The sequence below is a fragment of the Perognathus longimembris genome, chromosome 2 (genome assembly GCF_023159225.1).
Source record: "Perognathus longimembris pacificus isolate PPM17 chromosome 2, ASM2315922v1, whole genome shotgun sequence".
In the NCBI taxonomy this organism is placed as follows: Eukaryota; Metazoa; Chordata; class Mammalia; order Rodentia; family Heteromyidae; genus Perognathus; species Perognathus longimembris.
This window is the reverse complement of record NC_063162.1, coordinates 78,473,900-78,497,582: the sequence shown is the minus strand read 5'-3', so window position 1 is coordinate 78,497,582 and position 23,683 is coordinate 78,473,900. Positions and strand designations below refer to the sequence as shown.

At 41.8% G+C, this 23,683-nt stretch overlaps 1 protein-coding gene across 1 annotated transcript in view; it reads left to right on the top strand.

Annotated features, from left to right (window-relative positions):
• The window catches only part of Ddc (dopa decarboxylase), a 101,969-nt gene that overhangs the window by 49,904 nt on the left and 28,382 nt on the right, over positions 1–23,683 (top strand). The window contains exons 7-9 of the mRNA XM_048339575.1: positions 7,682–7,748; positions 15,267–15,361; positions 19,160–19,227. Coding sequence (XP_048195532.1) covers positions 7,682–7,748; positions 15,267–15,361; positions 19,160–19,227 — 230 coding nt within the window. The remainder of the gene's footprint in view (positions 1–7,681; positions 7,749–15,266; positions 15,362–19,159; positions 19,228–23,683) is intronic.

Genomic DNA, 23,683 nt, shown 5'->3' with positions numbered 1-23,683 from the left:
GAGAGAGAGTATGTGAGTGTGTGTGTGTGTGTGTGTGTGTGAGAGAGAGAGAGAGAGAGAGAGAGAGGAACCCTCGAAAGGGGACTGAAGAAGAACTGTTAATGAGGTAAGGGGAACCAGAACTGAAGCTGAGATCCAAGTCAGAATGCTCCAAAGGCTGGAGATATATTAGTTAATTAATCACTTAATTAATTACCAAGAGTAATTTATGATTTTCTTTGCAATTGATTTACTAGACTATTCATGGGTAAAATTCAGATTCCCTTAGATGAATGAGGGAGTGAAATAGTAAATAAATTCCTTTATAAAGAAGTTTTTGTGTGAAGGGAAGAAGAGTACACTGGGAACTTTAATGGTATACATTGGGCCAATGGGAAATGTGCAGAAATGAGATATTAGTGTGTAGCATCTCTTACTATCCACATGGGGTATTGGTTCCAGAATGCCCAAGGATACCAAAATCTGTGACCACTCAAGTTCTTCCTATGAAATACCATAGCATTTACATAAAATCTTCAGACAACATCTTGTGCACTTTAAAGCATCTTAACAGTACTTATGATACCTACTTCAACATCTCTGTGTCTCTTCATTCACGTGTATTCCAGATTGCACTATGTCCAAAAATTTTCTTGGAACTTTCTGGACTTTTTCCTAGGTGTTTTCTGTTTGTTTGTTTGTTTGTTTGTTTTGTCCATCATGGGGCTTGAACTCAGGACCTGGGCACTGTCCCTAAGCTTTTTTGTTCAAGGCTAGTACTCTACCACTTTGAGCCACAGTGCCATTTCTAGTTTTCTGGTGGTTAATTGGAGATAAGAGTCTCACAGACTCTCCTGCATGGTCTGGCTTCAAAATGCAATCCTCAGATCTTAGCCTCCTGAGTAGCTAGGTTACAGGATTGAGCCACTGGTGCCTTTCCCTAGCACTTTTTAAAATATAATGTTATCACTACTATTAAGGTATTGTTCAGAGGGTTCTCATCTCCCAATTCAGGTAATGTGCACATTTCTCTTTCTGGCAATGTCCCTTCTTCTTTTGCTTTCCCCAGTTCCCCCCCCTACTCTTGCCTACCAGTTGCACAGTTTATTCTCTATATAGTGTATACTGAATAACTCTGGTATTTTTTAAATCTGACTCTGATTATATCCCTGAGTACCAAACTCACAGATACAAAGAGGCAGCTGTATTCACATGCTGGTGGAGGAGAAATTCAAGTACTGAAGAGAAGACTTCACCTTCATTGACAGAGCAAAGCCAATTTTTATTTTCCTAGAGAAAGATGCAGGACTGGATTCATACACTGTTAGAATTATTCTCTAAAGGCCCAATTTGCAGAAAATATTAGAGGACAACATTGTCTTTCTGCTGACAAAAGCCAAAGGCATGAGCCAATCCTGTGTACTGGAGCAGAGGGAAGGTTCATAATTCACCCATTTGTGCTTTCATGTACTCATCAAACATTTGTTAATGTATTAACATTACCTGTGGCTCACTGGCCCATGTGTTAGCCCTGGGGATGTGAGAAAGTCACGATCCTTTTATTCTTGGAATGGTTTTTGGTGTGGAAAACAGATGTGTTCCCAGTCTTTGCACTATTCAAAGCGACTGTGTGCATCAGCAAGGGTAATAGATGCAATCAGCTCTTTAGAGGGGATTGTGGAGCCTGTTGCTAAGATACAAAATAGAACTTGTATCCTAGAGGATGTACAGGCAGGTGCTCTCAGCACATTGTGTTTCTTGTTAAAAGAAAAGAAAATTGTGGCTCTTCGGAGATGTGAAAGAGCACAGGATATTAGAGACAATGCAATCAGCTTGTTATTTTAAATGAATAGCCATGGGGTTATACAGCTGGGGTCTACATTAATGGGTCTATATGGGAAAGGAGTGACTGTGTAAGCTTTGCCTTAGTGCTCAGAGGTTTCCCGATGGTCATACCTATGTGCATTTGTAATGACCACTTGCTCCCTTCTGGGACTCAGAATCACTGCCTTTACTACATCTCAAAATTCAAGACCCACCACTAAGCCATGGATACATTTGGCCAAGTCAGAGCCAGGAAAGCTGAATCTTTGTTCATCCATCAATTAGCTTAGTCTTGTGATAAAGTCCCCCCGCCCTTTCCCCCCTCTCTCCTGACAGTTTACTTTTCAAACAAGCCAGATGTAATCAGGCTACAGACAAAAGGCAGAGCCTGTCAAGCACGTGTGCTTGAGGAGAGAGGGCTGGAGGAGGGAGCAAGGACAGTAGGGGAGGAGGTCATGTAAGCTCTGCCATCCGTGAAAGGCAAGGCCGCAGACTCTGCAGACTAAGGCCTGCTCAGCCTCCTGCCCCCCTCTCCCCAGCACAAATGTGATTAAGCCCCTACAGAGCACACTGAAATCAGGTTAGCGACACTGAGCAATGCTGAGCCTGGGTAATCAGAGCCCAGAGTGAGGCAGGTGTTAGGTTTAATGTGGCTTCTGAGAATTAGAACAAGCTGGCTCAGTGGCACATGGACATGTCATTTAGAACACAGTTCACACAGCCCCCTGCTGCTTCGCTAGCCTGGATCCACCCCAGCTTCCTCTTGAGCTGCAAAGCACAGGGACCAGCAGCAAGCACTCTGACATGGCTTGAGGCACTTGGTTCTCTAATTGGTAGTTGAGGGCCTGGGGGCCAGGTGAGGCAAGATAGTAAGAGGTATCTAAACCCAGCATCACACTTGCTCTGTTCCTGCCCTCATGTGCTCATGAGCAATTTCCCACCTCTGCATAATTGTTGGCTTAGGCCAAGTGCACAGTAGGGGTTATGGGTGCCTGTCGCCCCTAAAGTCATTGTGCTGAGTACATATAACTTACAAAAAGCTCATAGCAGCAAACAGCAAGTGCTCAAAAATTATCACCTGTTTAGTCTCTCAACCCAGGCCACTACCAGGATAAGAGATTTTATTCTTTCTCAAACTATGTTTCCTGATCACTTACATAATTAATCTAAGAATAAAGGCTTATATTAATCAAAAATCCAACTGAGGAAATAAGTAGTAATAGTATTTGATGGACGTCATTCAAGATGTTCATTTACACAAAGATAAATGGAAAGCAATTTTAACAAGAGGACATTTAATATATTTAATATGCATGTACTTTTTTGCATGTGTGCTAATACTAGGGAGTCTGAACTCTGAGTCTAGGTGTTGTTCTATAGCTTTTTTTTTTTTTTTCTAATCCTGGAGCTTGGACTCAGGGCCTGAGCACTGTCCCTGGCTTCCTTGTTGGTCAAGGTTAGCTCTCTACCACTTGAGCCACAGCACCACTTCTGCTTTTTCTGTTTATGTGGTGCTAAGGAATTGAACCCAAGGCTTCATGCATGCAAGGTGAGCAATCTACCACTAAGCCATATTCCCAGACCTGCTCCATAGCTTTTGTACTCAGAGCTAGTGCTCTGTTGATCTCAGACTCTTGAGTAACTAGGATTATATAGCCATGAGCCACTGGCACCTGGGTACATGAACTTTTGAAAACAGAAGTATCTACCTTAAGTTCAATTAGCATTTAGCAGAGAAAAAGATGAAACTGGAAGAAATGCTACAGTACAAACATCATTTCTAAGAAATTGGTAAAAATGAGAAAATAAAATAACCAACAATACTGATGACAAGTCATTCTACGGTTACTCTTGGTTTTTTCATTTGTTTGTTTGTTTGGTTGGTCACGTGGCTTAAACTCAGGGCCTGGGAAATGTCCATGAGCAATTTTGCTCAGGTGTAGCACTCTATCACTTTGAGCCACAGCACCACATATTGTTTTCTGGTGGCTAACTGGAGATAAAATTCTTACAAACTTTCCTGTTTGGGCTGGCATTGAACTGAGATCCTCAGATCTCAGCTTCCTGAGGAGGTAGGATCACATCATTAACTGTTTTGTTTTGTTTTTTAAATATCATCTTCACTATCCTTTTCATAGCATAGACAAAATATTTTACCAGTCTTATGTTTACCAATTGAGCTAGCTTGGTTTCTCAAACAAAGCATTTTGATAGCTAATTAAAGATCAGGATGAAATTGTAAATACCAAGGAAAGGTCACAGGTTAACCAAAATGACAGTGTCAACATGAAGCAAGCATGAAATGCTGGATTCATGGAGTGAGGCTCCTGGCAGTGATGTGGAGAGGGAGCTGAGGGCTATAGGAAAGGGAAAAGGTGAAGATTATTAAAGTTCACCACTTCTACCTTCCATACTGGGCAGGACCTATGTCCACTGTTAGTAGTATAAGGAAGCCAGAGTGTAGAAACTTGTCTGTACACCCAGTCTTTTATTCCCTGAAAACACTATCTAACTGTGTCAGTGCTGCCATGGATCATTTATGTCACTGATGCTTTTTGTTAAAAAATCATTTTGGGGTAGGCCTTACAGATCTTGGAGGGAGGACCTGACTCTGCAATTCAAGCCAGTTTCTCCAGATTCAAAGGTTCCCTTATTTTATTTTTATTGTGTTTTTTATAAAGGTGATGTACAGAGGAATTACGGCTAAATAAGTCAAATAATGACTACACTTCTTTTTGGACGATGTCACCCCTCCCCTTGGATTCAGTTACTTTTTAAAATACCTTTCATATGCAAGTAAATAAATGCAAAATTCATACCCACCATCTCCAAAACTCTCCTACTCTGGGTTTCTGTCCACCTGCCCAAGTCATCTCATAGCTGGGTACCAAACAACTACAGGCAGCCCCTACAGCTGTGCCCCAGAGCCCAACCAAGCAATCTTAAGTCTGCTTAACTTGTCTCATCTGTAACTTCCCATGAGACCATAACAATGGCTCCTAATCACATTTTCCCTCTCCCCTCTGTCTTCTGGTCTGGTACTCCATGGCATGTCAAGTACCTTTGGTAACTGCAAATAACAAATTACCTTTATATGTATGTATGTGCTAGTACTACGCCTTGAACTCAGGACCTCTCCCTTTCACTTGGCTTGTTGATGAAGGCTGGTGGTCTACCACATGAGCCACAGCTCCACTTCTGGCTTTTGGCTAATTAACTGGAGATAACAGTCTCATGGACTTTTCTGCCTGGGCTTCAAATGAAGGTCCTCAAATCTCAGCCTCCTCAGTAGCTAGGATCACAGGTGTGAGCCACTAGAGCCAGGTGACTAACTCTCCTTATTGGCTATTATTTCCTGGTCTCTTGGGCTCCCCATACCTGAATAACAATAAAACCCATCCTTGCAAACAGTCTGCCTCACTGGGATTGAGGATAGCCCCTTGGAGGCTGATTGTGCTTGGCACAGCTCAGTGATGCAAGAGTCTGCCGGGACCCAGCCAGCACCTCCTCTGGGACTATGTCTTATGACTAGGCATGGGAAAACTCTGGTCCTTGGCAAAGGCCTCTGTCTCTGAGACAGTGCCAAGAACCTCCTTCAACACAGGCCACTGTGGGAGCAGCAGTCTGGGGCAGCCAGACTACCCACCCACAGCAAACACCAGGCTATCCTGGCAAGAGCATTGTGACCCTTACCAAGAGGTGAAGTGGGCTTTCAGGTCACCAGTGAGAGAGAACCTGCCTGGAGTTCTTCTGTGTGAATTTGTCAGTGTCCAGCCTTATGTGCTGGTCCTATAGCATAGCTGAGAGCGTAGTGGGGGGTTCATCAAGTCACACTAAATGCACCACATTTCATACTCGTGTCACATCTGAGAAGGTTCATTATCCAGACGGACATGACTTCTGCCAATCAATTCAACTCTGCTTTTGTGAACATAGCACGTTGTTTAATCATTTGGACAGAGTTTCAAGTCAACAAATATGTTTCCACATCTATTCTACAGCCAGCACAGTACAAATTTCCAGCAATGATGAAGAAATAACGCCCAGAACCCTAGTTTCAGAAGCACAGTGGGCCTGGAGGGAGAGACAGTAACTTGTGTGGGGACCATATGGATTATTTCCAGTATTGTCTCAGTGTCATGATGTGCTCAAAGGACAAAGTGCCTCAGTTCCCCATTACATGTGACACATAGAATGCAATACCGTCTTGGGACACCCATTTATGTTTTCAATATCAGTATTTCATTTTTCTCTTTTTCCTTCCTCCTTCCCTTCCTTCCTTCCTTCCTTCCTTCCTTCCTTCCTTCCTTCCTTCCTTCCTTCCTTCCTTCCTTCCTTCCTTTTGTGTGTGTGTATATGTGTGTATATTTATCCTATAACAGTGATTAACATACATATAAGGGATTTACCTTTTACCTGTGCACATGCCAACATGAGGCTTGAATTTAGGACCTTGATAACTTGTTTTTTTGTTTGTTTGCTCAAGGCTCATGCTATATACCATGCAAGCCACATCTCCACTTCTAGCTTTTTCCTGGTTCATTGGAGATAAGAGCCTCAGATCTGACTGCTTGAGCTGGCTTCAAACCTTGATCCTCAGATCTCAGCCTCCTGAGTACCTAATAAATATTACAGGTGTGAGCCACAGGTGCCTGGCTCACTAATGCTTTCTCATGAATCTTTGAAAGGTTAAAGTTAATCTTTGGAAGCTGTGTCATTGAAGAGGAAAAGGACAGCAAATTAAAACTAGTGAAAGTCACTGTTGGACTCTGTTGGGTGTAGTTTTAATGACCCTCAAGCATGTTCTCAGAGGATCTTTCCACTGTGCCTAGGGCAAGCCCAGCCTTGATGGAATGTGCATCACTTTAGGATGTGTTGGTTCTGTGTTCTGTGTAAGTACCCCCCCGCCACGTACATACATACACATATACCCCCCCACCTATGTACACACATATGCAGACAAAAACACACACACATACAAACACACCCCAGAGTAGGAAAAAAAATGCCCCAGGTCCTTACGTCAGGGTAGGAAGTATATCTTTATATTCAACAGATATATTTAATAAACTAGAAGGCAGAAAACCCTAACTTATTCATGAGAATTTATTATCACACATGGTTTTTATCAAGTCTGCTAAAAAAAAAAATCAAACAAAGAAATTTGGGAAACACTGAAAACTGAACGATTTTATTCAGAGAAGCCCTTTGTCCTTTATTGACATCAGTTGTGATTAAATTTGTCATCAGTTGTATTTAAATTGTTACGTGACTTTATTAAGCATTTCCCAGCCCTTAATTTCATGAAAATACCATATGCAAATGGGACCCCCAAAAGCCTGATGAACATTATGGCAATTTCTCCAAGCCAAAAAGAGTCTAAAAATGTGAGATATGTGGAAGGAAAGCAATGTCTGTAGCACAAGATGGGCAGTGAGAAGTGAACCCAGTACCTGCAGTGCAGCACTGAACTCTGCATCCTGAGTTTTGGGAGCTTCTCCTCAGTGAAGATCACCTTGAACCCCGTCCCAGGGAAACTAAAGGTTAATGTCACAAGAATAGCTATCCATGTGGCTGAATGCTTCATTTTTCCCAGAGGAGCCATCCGTGAGGAGGAGTTCCCCATTTCTAACCTACTAGCTCCGGTTTTTGTGCACAAATTTGTTTCTCTAATCTAATAGGATGCTTTTGCCTGAGGATTAAATGGGTTTCTGCTCCATATAGATTTTCATGAGCACCTTGCTGAACACCTGGCCTTAGACTGGTGTGTGTGTGTGTGTGTGTGTGTGTGTGTGTGTGTGTGTGTGTGTGTGTTTACCCTATAACAATGATTAACATACATATAAGGGATTAACTTTCACCTGTTTTTGTTCTCCAGGTAGTTGCTACTCTAGGGACTACATCTTGCTGTTCTTTTGACAACCTCCTAGAAGTGGGCCCGATCTGTAAGTACTCATTCAATTTTCACTTGAGAAAAGGTTCTTACCACTAGAGAATTTGGCAAACCTTTCTATTTGTGTTGTCCTCCTACTCATTCAATTGATATTACAGTGACATTCCAAACTCTTTTTATGTGATGACAAAACCTCATTGATTTCAGTTGCCAATTTTTTTTTATTTTTTATTTTTGGTGGCAGTACTGGGGTTTGAGTTTGGGGCCTTGTGCTAGCTAGGCTGGTATGATAACACTGAGCTAAACTGTAACTCCTTCTCCAAACATGTTGAGCTAATGAAACAGGAGCCGAGTTTAACTATGCCAACACACTATTTCTAAGGGAAAAAATATCCCAAGAAATACCACAGTGATATAAAACTGTAATCCATATTGGCAATAAACTCTTGAAAATTTTAGAGAACTACCCTCCCACCTAAGTGTTGAACATATATAATATACACATGAAATGAGAATTACCTTTTTTAAAATTCAGTCTTTTGGCATATCCTCTCAAAATCTTATTAGGAATTACAGTGATGTGCTACATAACCTTTCCACGGAAGGTGAATCACATAGAGGATGAAAGTTGGCACAGCCTGTGTATACAGTTAGCTGGTACACCATCATCTTGATGTAGCATCAAGGTTTGCATGAATCTGCTCTATATATTTAAAATGACAAAAAACACACCGAATAACACATTTTTCAGAGTAGATCCCAGTATCAAGCAACCTGTCACTGTACAGATGCAGTTAAGCAAATTGAGATTTAATAGCAAAGGGATCATTAAAAGTTGCTTCTCCTCTTCTTCGGATGATTTCCTGGTTAAACTCACTTTCTCCATCCCTCAGTCGGGTCACATGGGTTTCTCCTGAAAACTAGCATTCTGTGTTTTCAAGCACAAATAGTGGCTGTATTTCTCCAGTATAATATTTAGCATGAGGCTCTGGGAACTCAGAGCTGTCTCTTTAGACAAGACAATTCCCCTTGGGCACCCAGGACACCCAATCAATGAAAGTGCCCCTTCTGTATTCCTTAGGAATGTGAAAGCTCCAGGTAGAGCTGTCCAGAATCAGTTTCTCAAACCACACATCCATAGCTTGTGCCAGACGTAAGGCCCACCTGATTGGCATTCAACTCCATTCTCAACCCACATGAGCCACACAAGTTTCTCACCTCTTTTAGCACTGTCATCTATTCTCAGAAGGGACCCTTTCCAGCAGCTGGCAGAGATAGTTACTGCAGGTCCTCTAGCATGATGGCAGGGTCTAGCTTTTGGTGACTGAGAAGCTATGACCCAGTCCAGTCCCAGCTGTATACCTTAAATTCTCACTTCCTTTTACCTTACGTGAAAATTGGAGAGAAAAGCATTACTCTTATTGGGAAAATAAGATTCCCCTCAGAGGATGTTTTGGAGGTGAGTTAATGCAGGGAAAAATATTGCTTATGTTGCAAAAGATGGATGCTATTCATCTGCTGTAAGAAAAGCAGGGGGCACAGACTTGCCATTCTCCCATGATTTTGCTCCACCTGATACATGCAAGTATCTGTAATTATGACTTGCTGGAGGTGGCCTCACACAGTGTGTTGAAGAGACACGGAAGTAGCTGGCTGCTGCAAGACTGTGCTATTGGCCTCATTAGCTCTAAACCTTTGCCAGCTGAGTCTAGCAACTTGAAGTCCCTCTGACTCACATATCAAGCTAAGGACTGAATGTCCTGGCCAGCAGCCGGCTGATGTAATTCCCCCAGGCTTTTGGATTTAAAGGGCTGAGGTCTTCTGCCAGATAGAACCCAAGAGGCTGCAACCCCCTAAGCCCAGTGCCAAATGCCCACGGGAGCAGGGTGATGACAGCCAGCGGGTGGCCGCTGACATTCAGAGTACCCTAGTGATGGACACTCAGGCCATTGTGCTGTCCTGAGTTCCTTTATATTGGTGGGCCTGGGGACTATGGATAGACTCTGACCTATACTATGTTTAGATTGCAGCCCAGAGTTTGTTTCTGGGGCTGTTGGGGGGGGGGGATCTGATGGGCAAATGACAAAATTCTTTACTTGATGGCCAATATTGAAACTTGAGGATGGTACACTAACCTTTGGTAGTCCCTTCATGAGTCTTTTTAACCCACTTTCCCTCTATCAAAACTTTTTATTTAACTGTAGTCAAACAGTGTCATTCAATACTAAGCAGCTCAAACTGAGAATCCTGAGTTGATCTTATCCAACAGAACAACAGAAATAATCTATTGCAGTAATGTACTCATCATCCATTGATGAAGTGATTTTCTTCAAATTTTTGCTTTGGGAAGTATAGGTTCATTTTACCCCTTTGAAAATCATTCTCCACAATCCAAGGTATTTGGAAAGTAGAGATGAGTGAGACCAAGGTTCAAAGGCAGCTTGGTAAAAAAGTTAATACAACCACATTTCAACAAACCTTCCAAGTATGGTAGTAAAATACAGAGGTCAGGCAGATCATGGTCCAAAGTCAGTCCTGGGAAAAATCTCAAGACACTGTTTGACAAACAACTAAAACACAAAAGGGACTGGGACATGTATCAAGTGGTAGAGCATCTGTCTGTCAAGCACAATGTTTTGAGTTCAAATCCCAGTATGACAAAACATAAACAAAGATAAAAATATGATTCCCCCAGGCCAGTTGGCCTGGTCCCCTAGAAGGGAAGGTGTTCTTGAAATGAGGCTGAGGTGCAACTGGATTATTGATGACCGTTAGGATCGATGAGCGCAAGCAGGGGAACAGAATAAGGTATTGGCTGAGCAATGGAGATGGATTCTATCTCTGGGAAAGGAGTGTGGTGCTGGGCCAGGAGGGAGGCAGGAGAGGGGCAACGAGACCTGTTGCTACCATCTGAGGAAGTACTGAACAGATACTGTCTGCTGGAGGCCAGGACTGTGGAGGATGCCTCTGCCCTCTCAGCTCTCTCAGCCTGACCTCTGTGCTAGGTGTGTACCTGGCATAGGCAATGCCCAGTGGTGGCCATGGGGTCTGTGTTCACTTAGCTGCCAGATGTGTGAAGAGGTGTGGTTTGGCTAGAAGAACAAGTGTGCTACTACCTGGCCACCTATAAAGTTGGGAGCCCAGAGCAAGGATGCTGGCTTCCCCATGGGATCAAGAGAAGCCCATACAAAGGCCACCTCTGGGGGGTGGCATGATGCACCGGTAATTTCCCTTCTATTGGAGTTTTGAGCTGAACTCGAAGATGGAAAGGGATGCAATCTCCTTCCGGTGCCCTGGCTTTTGGCTATCCTTGTTGTGTCTTAAGCTTGTAATACAAACTTCAGTCATCTGCTACAAGATTCAAAAAACTCACTGAGAACTATGCTCACACAGTCCAATGAAATACACCAGGAAGTGGGTGCTAGAAAGGAGGGGTAAAATCAAGAGAATAAAGAGAAGAAGATGGGGAGAGTACAGTCATAAAATTCAATGCATGCTTGGTGACAGTGGTTCATGCCTGTAATCCTAGCTACTCAGGAGTCTAAAATCTGAGAATTGTAGTTTTTTATTATCTTTTTAAATTTAAATTTTAAACTTACTTATTGTCAAAGTAATGTACAGAGGGGTTATAGTTTCATATGTAAGGCAGTGAATACATTTCTTATCAAATTTGTTACCTCCTCCTTCGTTTTTCTCCCACCTTCCCCCCTCCAGGTTCCCTCCCCACCCTACCCCAAGCTGGTTTACAGCATACTCTCTTCTAAGTATTGCTGTTGCATTGGTTTGCCTTTTACCCTTTGTCTCTCCATTTTGGTGTTCCCCTTGTATAGTTCCAATAAATGTACATACAATACCCAGTGTACCAAAGTCAGTTACAGTGACATCAGGGGTAAAGCCATGGGGAAGATAGACAAAAGAAAAAGACATAATTTCATATGGTACGTTGAGAATAACAACAACAAAGATAAACCACTTATTTCCAAATCTTGTAGTTAATTTTGCTTAGCATCATCTCCCCTATGACCCAGAAACCCCGCTTTTGGGCATTTACCCAAAGGATTACAAGCAAGATCACACACTAAAGCTACAAGCACAACTGTGTTTATCGCAGCACAATTTGCCATCGCTAAAATATGGAACCAACCCAAATACTCCTCAATAGATGAATGGATCAAGACAATGTGGCATATATACACAATGGAATTCTATGCTTCTATTAGAAAGCATGACTTGACCCCATTCATGAGGAAATGTTAAGACTTGGAAAAAAATCATATTAAGTGAAGTGAGCCAGACCCAACGAAAGATAAACTCTATGGTTTCACTTATTGGAAACAATTTAGTACTTGTCTAGGATAGTCCTAGCAGAGGAGCACAATAGCTCAATAGAAATGTACATATGATCACATGAGAACTGTAGTTTTAAGTTAGCAATAAGAGTCTATAAGATTCTTATCTCCAATTAACTACCAAAAAGCCAGAACGGCTTAAGTAGTAAAAGGCTAGGGACAGCACCCAGGCCCTGAATTCAAGCCCTAAGACCAGCACACACACACACACACACACACACACACACACACACACACTCCTAATCCATAGCCTACACAATTAAGAAAATTGAGAGAAGGCTGGGGAAAGTGGAGGGGAATAATGAAAGGGTGACAATAATTGAGATGCATTGTATTCATAAACTGCTTTGTTGAATGCCAACTCTTTGTCCCACTCTAACTGATAACAATAATTTTTAAAAATCAGCAAAAGGGGTGATCTGGGAGGTGCACAGATAGCTTCTGGTGTCCTTTTCTCTGGAATCATGAGGGTGATCTGCCTGTCAGATGGTCAGGATGTGTGACCTGGGAAGGTTCACTTCACCAACAAGCCAGCTCATTAGATCAGTTTTTATCAGGGCTTGATCCCACTCAGCCTCCATGACTCCATGCTGACTCCCATCCCCAGCCCCACATAATACCTTCAGTAATCAAGTCCCTCTGAGGTCAGGACTGAAACAGCATGGCCCCATCGTAAATCACAGCCTTAGACTGTCTGGGGCCAAAGCATTTTACAAAGGTACTTAAATCAGACAGGATGTCCCAGGGTCCCAGAGGTCAGCTCCTTGGAAGCGGGGCAAAGGTTAGCCCTCTTAGTGGTAAATTTGATTCTTGAAGGCAGACTTTCTATCTGATGAAAAATTCCCTTTTCCCCTGAGGCTGCTTGGTCTTTTTCCACCCAATTCCCCTCAACCCCCAGTCTGATTCATTCTAGAGTGAGTTGCCTTGGCAGCATTCCTGTTTTGAAACTGCTGCCACAGGCCAGCTTACTGTCCTCTAGATGGTCTGAGCTGTGGTGGCCGATGGCTTTTTGATCTATGTCCCCAGCCCTGCTTCCTCTCAATGGTGGTGTTAGTGGGATGAGGAGTGGGGTGGGACTGGGGGAACAGAAAAGCCCCTCAGCCCCTTCCAAATCTCCCCCTTTTCCTCCCAAGCAGGACTAATGTTGTTTCCTGATTTGCCTTCCCCTTCAGGCTCAGGGGCTGGCTCTGCCTTACCTTTCTTAAACATTGTGTATTAAACACAGACTTTTGCACCTATCAAATTCCACTGAAAGGTCCCTCCATCAGGAAAGGAAAATCCATGGCTGAATAATGTGTGTGGCCCAAACAGCCCCATGAAAAGCACAAAGATCACCTTTTTGTTTATTTGGGCTTCTTTAACAAAATATCATAGAACAGGTGGCTTGTAACAACAGGAAATTATTACCCACCCTCTGGTGTCTGGAGGTTCAAGATCAAGGAGCTGATAGAGATGGTGTGTGGTTTAAGATTGAGGATCCATTTCCTGATTTATGGATGGCATCTTCTTTTTTTTTTTTACTTATTTATTGTCAAAGTGATGTACAGAGAGGTTACAGTTTCATACGTTAGGCCTTGGGTACATTTCTTGTACTCTTTGTTACCTGGATGGCATCTTCTATACTCTCAGGAGGGAAGGTATGACAAAAAGATCTTCTAGGGTCTCTTTTGTAAAGGCCCCAATCACATTTCACCCTAATAACCAAATTACCTCCCAAAGCCCCAGTTTCCAATGCCATCACCCAGGGGTGATTTTGAGAATACAAATTCATATTAAAGCCTATCCTATCATATAATGTAGAAGTTAGGAACTATTTATTTGTTTATTTAGTTTTGCCAAGGGCTATGTGAATATCTATAACATAATTCTCAGGCCATACAAAATTATCAATACAGGCAAATGGGCAGCTGACAAGAAGCCCATGTGGTAGCCCTGCTGGTATCTCACATCTGTAACGTTAGCTATTCAGAGGCTGAGATCTGAGGATTATAGCAGTTCAAAGCCAGCCTAGCAGAAAAGTACAAGAGTCTCTTATTTCCAATTAACCACCAAAAATCCAAAAATGGAGATATAACTCAAGCAACATACCACCAGCCTTGAGAAGAATAGAAAGCAAAAAAAGAGGGCAAAGAAGGCTCTGAGTTCAAAATCCAGTCGCCCCCCACCACCAAAGAAAGGAAGAAAGAAGGAAGGAAGGAAGGAAGGAAGGAAGGAAGGAAGGAAGGAAGGAAAGAAGGAAGATTGAAGATTGGAAGGAAGGAAGGAAAGGAAGAAGAAGGAGATATGTCTGTCCTATTATGTACCAAATTATTTTTGGCCTTTTACAGCCTGCTCCACAAGCTGGAAATCCCCGTCCCCTGTTAAAGTTTCTACAGATCCCATAAAGTATTCAAACTGTGTATAAATGGTTGTCCTATTATTCTCCAGCAACTTCTCAGTATTTCCCTAAGTATTACCCTCAGTATTACCCTTTCTGTTTCACCCATTTGGTATCATTGAGCACCAAGTGGGTTTGACTCAGAGAGGTGTTGATCCTCAACATCTCACTAGCTTCAGGTGACAGAGACCTCCCCATGCACCATGGGCCTTTGATTATGTGCCCTGGTATGAAGGCACTCATGTTCTTGGGGCACATTTGACCTTGATTCTACTGAAGGTTTTAATCCTAAAGGTCAAATTCAATGTTTTTTATGCCTTTTATCAGCAGACCTCAGAATCTCATCCCTTCTTAATAGCACATGATTATGAGCAGCATGTATGGAAAAATCAAGGAATATATGCGCTAATCTGAGCCAGGGAAGACACTGAACCCACTGATACTTGGCGTTGGTATCCACGTGTGCCTAGGGCAGGACCCTCCCACCTCTCTCAAGTTGCTCCCTCTTCAGTTCTTATCTACCACATGCCTATACTAGGTAGGTGTCTAGGGCCATGGAAATCACATTTATTTCTCGCTGACTGTCCTGAGTGCTATGGTAGTCATACTAGGAATATTACCTAATTTATTACTTGAAGCTATGGATGACACTTTCATCTCTATGTTGCCGATAAAGTAAATGAGGCTCAGAGGAGATGGATGAGATCCTCCAGCTGCCGAGCAATTAGAGCAAGAGTTGAACCCAGATCCGTCCATATTTGAGAGCTTGCTTATATAGGGTGCTCCCTCCCGGTCCCAAAGGAAGGTGCCCAGGTGAAAACTCACGAGTTGCTTCTGGCTTTAGGCAACAAGGAGGACCTGTGGCTTCACATCGATGCTGCGTATGCAGGCAGCGCCTTCATCTGCCCTGAGTTCCGGCCTCTTCTGAATGGAGTAGAGGTGGGTGTACTTTTTGCTGTGTGTGTGTGTGTGTGTGTGTGTGTGTGTGTGTGTGTGTGTGTGTATGGAGATCCCACATTTGTCCTCATGTATATAAAGTAAGAACTCTATTACTGAGCTACTTCCAGCTCAATATCATTAAAAACATTTTACATCATCAGTGACTTCTCCCTTTATAAGAAACACTAAAGGAAGCTAGCCACCAGTGGCTCACCCCTGTAATCCTAGCTACTCAGAAGGTTGAAATCTTATGACCCTGGTCAGGAAAGTCTGTGAGAAGTTTATCTCCTATTAAGTACCAAAAAAGCTAGAAGTAGAGATGTGGCTCAAGTGGTAGACTAGTGTCTTGAGCAAGAAAAGCTCAGGGACAGAGCTCAGCCCGGGAGTTGAAGCCCCACAACTAGCTCAAAAAAATCACTTAAGGAAATGAGGAAGTGGAAGCATATTTTAAATGGTCAAGTGCCAGCTGAGAACAAAAATATCCAAGGCCATGACTTCAAGCCCCAGTACTAGCCCCAAAATATGGGGGAACTGCTTAACTTCTCACTGTTGTGGTTTATTTCAACAAATTATTTTCCAATTATAGTGATTATTGCAAATTACACTTCCTCAAGGAGAGGGGCTGAGATCCTTTTCTAGTGGTGTGGCTGGTCTTGAAAAACTCCCATGACTAACAACGATTTTCTACTCTAGACCAAATCCCAGGCAGACCTGTGTTTGACAGGTCTACACAACTGTAGGAAAATATTTAAGGACCAGATAAAATGTGAATGTACTTCACCCATAGGTTCATTTAAAATACCAACCTGTAATTCCCAACTGTCCACCTCAATATGGAATTTACATGGTGCAATACATCAAACCATTATGGCCAATTTACCCATGGCCACAATGCATTTTAATGCCTCCTTCTCTCTTCCAGAAATGGTAAAGCATAGCATGTAATGCCAAGTGAAACACCTGCTGCTTTTGAGAAATAGCAATCAAAATTATTGACCAGGGTGCTGCTTCTCCACAGAGCTGCAAAATGTAAAATGGTACACTTGCCACAAAGCAATGAGCTATGGGCTCATTTGTAGTTATTTGTGTTATAGTTATTTCAGACTCAAGACAGGATTTTGTGTTAGCCACAGCTCATAGGGTACAAGTCCCCTTCTCCAGGAACTCATTCATTAATGCAACAAAAGGTCCTAAGAAGCTACCTGTAGCAGTGTGTCCAGGGAAGGAAATTCTAAGTTAGAATTGACATTGACTAAAGAGGAATCAATTCTTGCTAAGGGTTGAAGGCAGTGTGATCTGTCACCCTGCAAGTAAAGTAGGATGCAGATGCAGAATTTGGCATAGACTGCTGGGTGTGAATCACTTAAGACTGGTTGTATATCCTTGTGCAGTTTGGATGTCCTCTGTATGCCTCATAAAGTAAATATCATAATGATAATTGTATTTAAGAGGCATAGCAACCGTTTAGCACATGGGAAGTACTGAGCATGCATTAGATGCTCTCATTGTTTTCACCCAGGCTTAAAGAAAGTGTTCCTTAAAGCCTCTCTGTTCTTGTAAGTCAGCCTTGCCAATTGGTTTTCTAATTACTACTTGAAATTCTCACAATGCTCTAACACCAGGAAAGTGAATGTCAGAGGTATAGAATACAAATGTCTTCATCTTTGAAAAGAACGATCTCCTCATTGCTAATGAATAAAATGACATTCTGGTTTATATCTCCATCTTTTCATTCATTCCCTCGGTCTTCAGTAATTACTGATCAAGCACTTCATACATGCTGGGGGCCTCAGTGAATCCTCCAAAGACCTCTGTAAGCATTGCAGGTTTGTTAGCATGGGAGAAGTTTTTATCATGGGATTGCTGATACCAAGCCCTCCATGGTTCTTGGCTGAGAACTTGTTTCATGAGTGTTTAGTGTTAGAAAATGAAGAATAAATCTCTCATAGAGGTTGAGCATTCCCAACCCCAAACTCCCAAATCCAAAATGTGAAACTTTTAAAGCATGTTTATATGGTCACAAAAGGAAAGTTCTATAGCATGAAACTTTGTTTTATGCAAAAAATTAAATATTATATATTAAAAATCACCTTCAAGCTATGTGCTAACACTGTATGGGGTATTTAAATTTCATGTTTGACTTGAATCTTATCCCATGGGGATCTTATTACATAAGTGCAAATATGCCTGAGCCAAAAAAAAAAAAAAAGAAAAACATCTCAGATCAGAAATGTTTCTGGTCCCCAGCATTTTGGATAAGGGATAATATACAACATTTTTATAGAGAGATAATATACAACACTTGAAATGTCCCTCATACTAGGAGACTGTATATCCACCTGGGATTTATGTGCTTCTCCAGGTAGGACTGGCTCTGATGCTCCTAGCTCCTACTAGGTATTTTGTCTAGGGTTTCATGATCTTCTTTTCCCCTAAAGATGACAATTTGAGGTTTCGCCTTTCATAGGTGACTGACAGCTAGACCACCATGCAAGCGAAGGGCACCCAGGGAGAGCCTATCAACAGCAGACAGAGTTTCATGCTCTGACAAGGAGTCATTTCAATTTTTCCTCCATTATTGTTCCAGGCTCTCTCCTTGCCTGGCTGAGGGTTTTGCTGCTCGCTGGGTCAGATAAGCAAGCAACTGCAATATCCTGTTGTGGCCCTACTCTTGGAGATAAGGGCCTTCCTCTCTGTCAACAGCAGGAAAATATCACTGTTGGGTAATGAAAGGAGTTTAACAGACCAGCCCCAGAGGAGGGAACTAATAAAATCCCTAGCAAACAAACCTCCTCTTTAACCTTTTGTTTCCTTTTATCAACAAATGAAACTTGCTGTAATTTCCTGTTCCTTTCTCAAAATTACTTTTTTTTCCTGAAACGTGGGAGGAAATGAATCTCAACCTCCAGAATGGGTGGATATTGGAAGGCTGGCATCCACTGACCAAATGGCTCCTGAATGACGCCAACCTGGGCCCTTAAACCTTTGTTGCCTGCACAGGAATTGTCCCTGGATTATGTTAGATAGAGAAGAAGGGTCTGGAAGGCTTGGAAAGAGTAAACATTTTCCCTTTGGGAGACTGAGCCAGCCTGGGACTTGCATTGGCAGTTGTCTTTATTTCCACTTCAATAGGGTCTGAGCCAGTAAGCAAATCCTTGTCCTTTAAAATGGAGCCATTTGTTTACCCCATTGGGTAATGAGGGGTGCATTATGAAAATGTTAAGAAAGTACCCTTCCTGACAGTGTGATGGAAATATAGGTGTCTTCCTCTGCCACTCTGGGTACTTGAAATCTCATATTTTCTCCTTGCAAATCCTATGCATGGAACTTGAGTCCCTTACTGGCAATAGTTATCCACAGTATTCCAGGCAAGGAATGATAAACTTGGATACTGCTTTGAAAAGCAAAAAAAACTGCTCTCAGATAAATGGGATGATAGATAATCTTACATCATCTTGGCAAAGGAACATACCAGTTAAATGGAAAGCGAATGTCTCCTGTAGAGTGTCTCCCATTGTGTAGGATGATATGTATATTCTTGAGAATTTTGCTGATTTATGAAGTTGAAGGAATAGTGGCTATTCAATATTTCACAAATCCATGCAACTTCTGGACATAGGACTTGTTCATTAAATATTTCAAATATTCTAATACTTATCAGATATGCAAAACGTTATGTGACTTTATGTCAATCTGGGATGCTTTTCATTGGGATTATATTTATGTGCAGGGTCTTATTTTATATGTAACTAGTTATGACTGAATGGTTTTCTTGTGATTGTTTTTATGCTTTGACAGTTTGCAGATTCTTTTAACTTTAATCCCCACAAATGGCTCTTGGTGAATTTCGACTGCTCTGCCATGTGGTAAGTTTCTTCCTTGGTAAGGCCTGGGTTTGGAAGCTCCAGGTTCTGCAGAGATAGCACCTACCTGAAAGAAAGCTGCCAGCGATGACTGCGAAAGCAGGGGGTACCTGCCAGGTCGCCATGTCACTACTTCCCTCCTCTTCTGCATCACTAAATCTTACCTTTGGCTGTCAACTTTTATCTAGAACATACTCTTACCACATATTGGCACAAGAAAAGAGAAGGCGAAGAGAGACAATCTGCCATTTGATTTATCTAGCAGCTAGGGAAAACAAATCCAAGAAAGTCTCAGTACATGCGTGTTTAATTCAGCACATATGACTTTCATTCTCAGTTTCATCATGGGTCCAATGAATGCTGAGCTAAAGCAATGGAAATCTAAATGCTCACAAGCACTTGCTAAACAGAAAGAAAAGTAGCCCTTGGACTTTCTTTGGAAATTCTTCATAACTGCTTCATAACCAGTTTAGTTGTATTAAAAGTAGAAATACTCAAACATTAAAGTAAGCAGTATTACACTGCATACATAATGCTTTCAGAAATAATGATATAGCTGGGTGCTAGTGGCACATGCTTGTAAGGCTACCTAGTCAGGAAGCTGAGACCTACGGATCACAGTTCAAAACCAGCCTGTGTAGGAAAGTTTCTGATTCTTCATCTCCAATTAACCACCAAAAAGTCAGAAATGGAGCTGTGGTTCAATCCGTGAGCAAAAACAGACAGAACCTAGTGCTGAGTTCAAGTTCTTGTACTGGCAGAAAGGAATGGGAAGGGTAGCACAAAGGAATGGGAATGGTAGAAGAAAGGAAGAAGGCAGGGAGGGAGGGAAGGAGGGAGGGAGGGAGGGAAGGAGGGAAAGGATGGAGGAAGGAAGGAAGGAAGAAAAAAAGGGAATGATTTGGTTAATTAATCATAGGACTATGATTAACTTACAGGAATTTTGTAGTGTATATGAAATGACAAACTTTGGAGATTTTTCAAAAAGGTTTATATGAATTATTTACAGATTACAAATTTTTTTAGTATATTTACACCACAAAGTTACTCAGACATACTGAACTGTGTATTTTTTTTTACCTTAAAAGAAAGGCAGAGAGTACTAGATGCCAGTGGCTCATGCTTGTAATTCTAGCTACTCAGGAGGCTAAGATATGAGGATTGTGATCTAAAACCAACTTGCACACAAAAAAAATAAGCCTGGAAACTCTTATCTACAATTAACCACCAAAAAGCCAGAAATGGAGCTGTGGTTCAATCCGTGAGCAAAAAACAGACAGAACCTAGTGCTGAGTTCAAGTTCTTGTACTGGCAGAAAGGAATGGGAAGAGTAGCACAAAGGAATGGGAAAGGAGGAAGGAAGGAAGGAAGGAAAGGGAGGGAGGGAGGGAAAGGAGGGAAGAAGGAAGGAAGGAAGGAAGGAAGAAAAAAAGGGAATGATTAGGTTAATTAATCATAGGACTATGATTAACTTACAGGAATTTTGTAGTGTATACGAAATGACAAAATTTGGAGATTTTCAAAAAGGTTTATAGGAATTATTTACAGATTACAAATTTTTTTAGTATATTTTCATCACAAAGTTACTCAGACATACTGAACTGTGTATTTTTTTTTACCTTAAAAGAAAGGCAGAGAGTACTAGATGCCAGTGGCTCATGCTTGTAATTCTAGCTACTCAGGAGGCTAAGATATGAGGGCTGTGATCTAAAACCAACTTGTACAAAAAATAAGCCTGGAAACTCTTATGTACAATTAACCACCAAAAATCCAGAAATGGAGCAGTGGCTCAAGTGGTAAAGCACTAGCCTTAAACACCAAAGCTCAGAGACAGCCTGGGCCCTGAGTTCAAACTCTACAAAAAAAAAAAAAAAAAAAAAGGCAGGGGTTGGGAATATGGCCTAGTGGCAAGAGTGCTTGCCTCCTACACATGAAGCCCTGGGTTGGATTGCCAAGCACCACATATATGGTAAACGGCCAGAAGGGGCGCTGTGGCTCAGGTGGCAGAGTGCTAGCCTTGAGCAAAAAGAAGCCAGGGATGGTGCTCAGGCCCTGAGTCCAAGGCCCAGGACTGGCCAAAAAAAAAAAAAGGCAGAGAATGAAGCGCTCATACAGCCTAAATAATGGCAGATTTCCTAGACAATCATTTTGTCCTTTTACAAGGCTATCTACGGGCAAACCACACATTCTGTCCTTCTGTTCAGATGAGTTTTTTTTTTTTTTCATCACAGTCTCTCTTCTCCCAAAAATATTTGCTAAAACTTTAAAATCATTTATCATATGTGCATCTCCAATCCTGTGTTATCAGCAGTACTAATAAGGCAGTGAACCATGTGGCTCTCAGAAGCATGAGTGTGCTTTGTACATTCTTGTACACTTGTGGTTATGCCTTTGTTTTATCGAAGGTGAAACATGCTAAGGATAGCTTGACAGGGTGCCAAAATCTCTTCCTTCAGAGTTTAATTGTAGGGGAGATGTATTTTTGTTTTTCTTTTAAATTAAATTTTGTATTATCTTTAAGTACTTGTAAAAACAGATCCAACATCTTGATCAGTGTCACCCTAGTGATATAGTTTTGTTGTTCTGGGAGTACTTGGTCTCCTAAGAAGATGCAAAACTGTTTGGTGTAAACCAACTGAACAACTCATGGGGGGAGAGGGAAAGGGGGAGGGGAGAGAGGGGAATGAGGGAGGAGGTAACAAACAGTACAAGAAATGTACCCAATGCCTAATGTATGAAACTGTAACCTCTCTGTACATCACTTTGACAATAAATAAATAAATAAATAAATAAATAAATAAATAAACAAGAAAAAAAAACTCTAATAAAAAAAAGAAAGCTGGAAAGTAGAGAACCCCATCAGAGAACCAGCCCAGGCTCCTGTACCTGAGCAAATGCAGAGCAGCCTTTAATGTCAGCCAGGCATTCAGACCCAGGAACCACAAAGCCAGTCTGAAAAATGCATGAAGAGGGCTACTGGAAAAGTGTATAGATGCTGGGCAATGCCAGCCAGAGGAGGGACTTTTAATATGGCAGCTATCTCTCATCACCTCCAATATAAAACAACAATGCATACAATATCTATAGTTTAGCTATGGTGATAGAGGCCAATTCCCTTTGGAGCTCTCTTCTTTTTAAAAAATATTGCTATTATATTGGCGAAATACAGAGATGTTATAGTTACATAAGTCAGGTAATGAGTACAATTCTTTTTTAACAATGTCATCCCTTCCCTTGCTCTTTCCCTGTTATTCCCTCCTGTCCCCACCCACACATAGTGTTTAGTTAGTATCACTGCTGCATTTGTTCACCCTTTGTCCCTCCATTTCTTTGTCCCCCATTACCCTCCTGAAGACAGATAAACAAACAAGACAAAAATAAAATAAAACAAAAACAATGGCAAAGAAAAAAACCCTCTTGTTTCCTCTTCCTGGAATTCATTTCGATAAATATTTCGTATCATCAGAAGTACATAGGCATTGAACCTCTGTGTTTCTACCCTAAGTGTACCCTCCTTTGACCTCACTGTGCACAAATGCCTAGAGTCCTATATAATTTATCATGTCCTGATGCATTTTAGATCTAGTTTCCGCATATGAGAGAAAATGTAAGCTTTTTGTGTCTCTCTGAGCTTGGCTTATCTCACTTAATATGATTTGTTCTAAGTCCATCTATTTCCCTGCAAATGACATAATATTACACTTTCTAATGGTTGTGTAAAATTCCACTGTGTGTAGGTACCACGTTTTTCAGTTCCCCTCATCTTATTGTAGGGCATCCATAGAAGCCTCTTCTTAACTAGTTCTATGGACACTTGGGCAGCTCTCATGGGGGAGGACATGGACATTACCACTCCTTACAGATGAGGCAACTGAGACCATCAGGAATCACAAATGTTTGGAATTACTGGTCTACAATGCAAGTTCTAACACTTGGGAAGGAGGGATGTCATACATGCAGCATTCTGCTTATGAGTCTGGCTACATGATGCCTACGGTAGAGTTGGGAGAAAGGTTGCTTTGTTTGTGATGTGGTGAGAAACACTTGAGTTTTCCCTGCACTTTCCTGTGCTGAGTTTCTACCTGGTTCACTTAGACAGACCCTGACTGGCAGCTCAAGATCATCTGGGCACAGCCTGTAAAGGGATGCAGAAGAATGTAGAGGTGACATTGGAGGGAGACACAGGAGGTGTGGAGATGAGGCCATTCACAGGAAGGAAAGAGGGATGAAGAGTGATTGGCCTGTGGATGAAATTAAACCCCATCCTAGGTACACAAGTCATCCTGTGATGCCCAAAATGGCTTGGTCCAAGGAATGATCCTTGGACTGGGGAGGACTCATAGAGGGTGAGGTTACAATACTAAGGGTCTTCCTATTAGCTTGGCAGGCTAGATAGAAGACACACTTTACTTACTAAGTAAATGTACTAGTTGCCTCCTGAGTGGATGGGTTGTGAAGA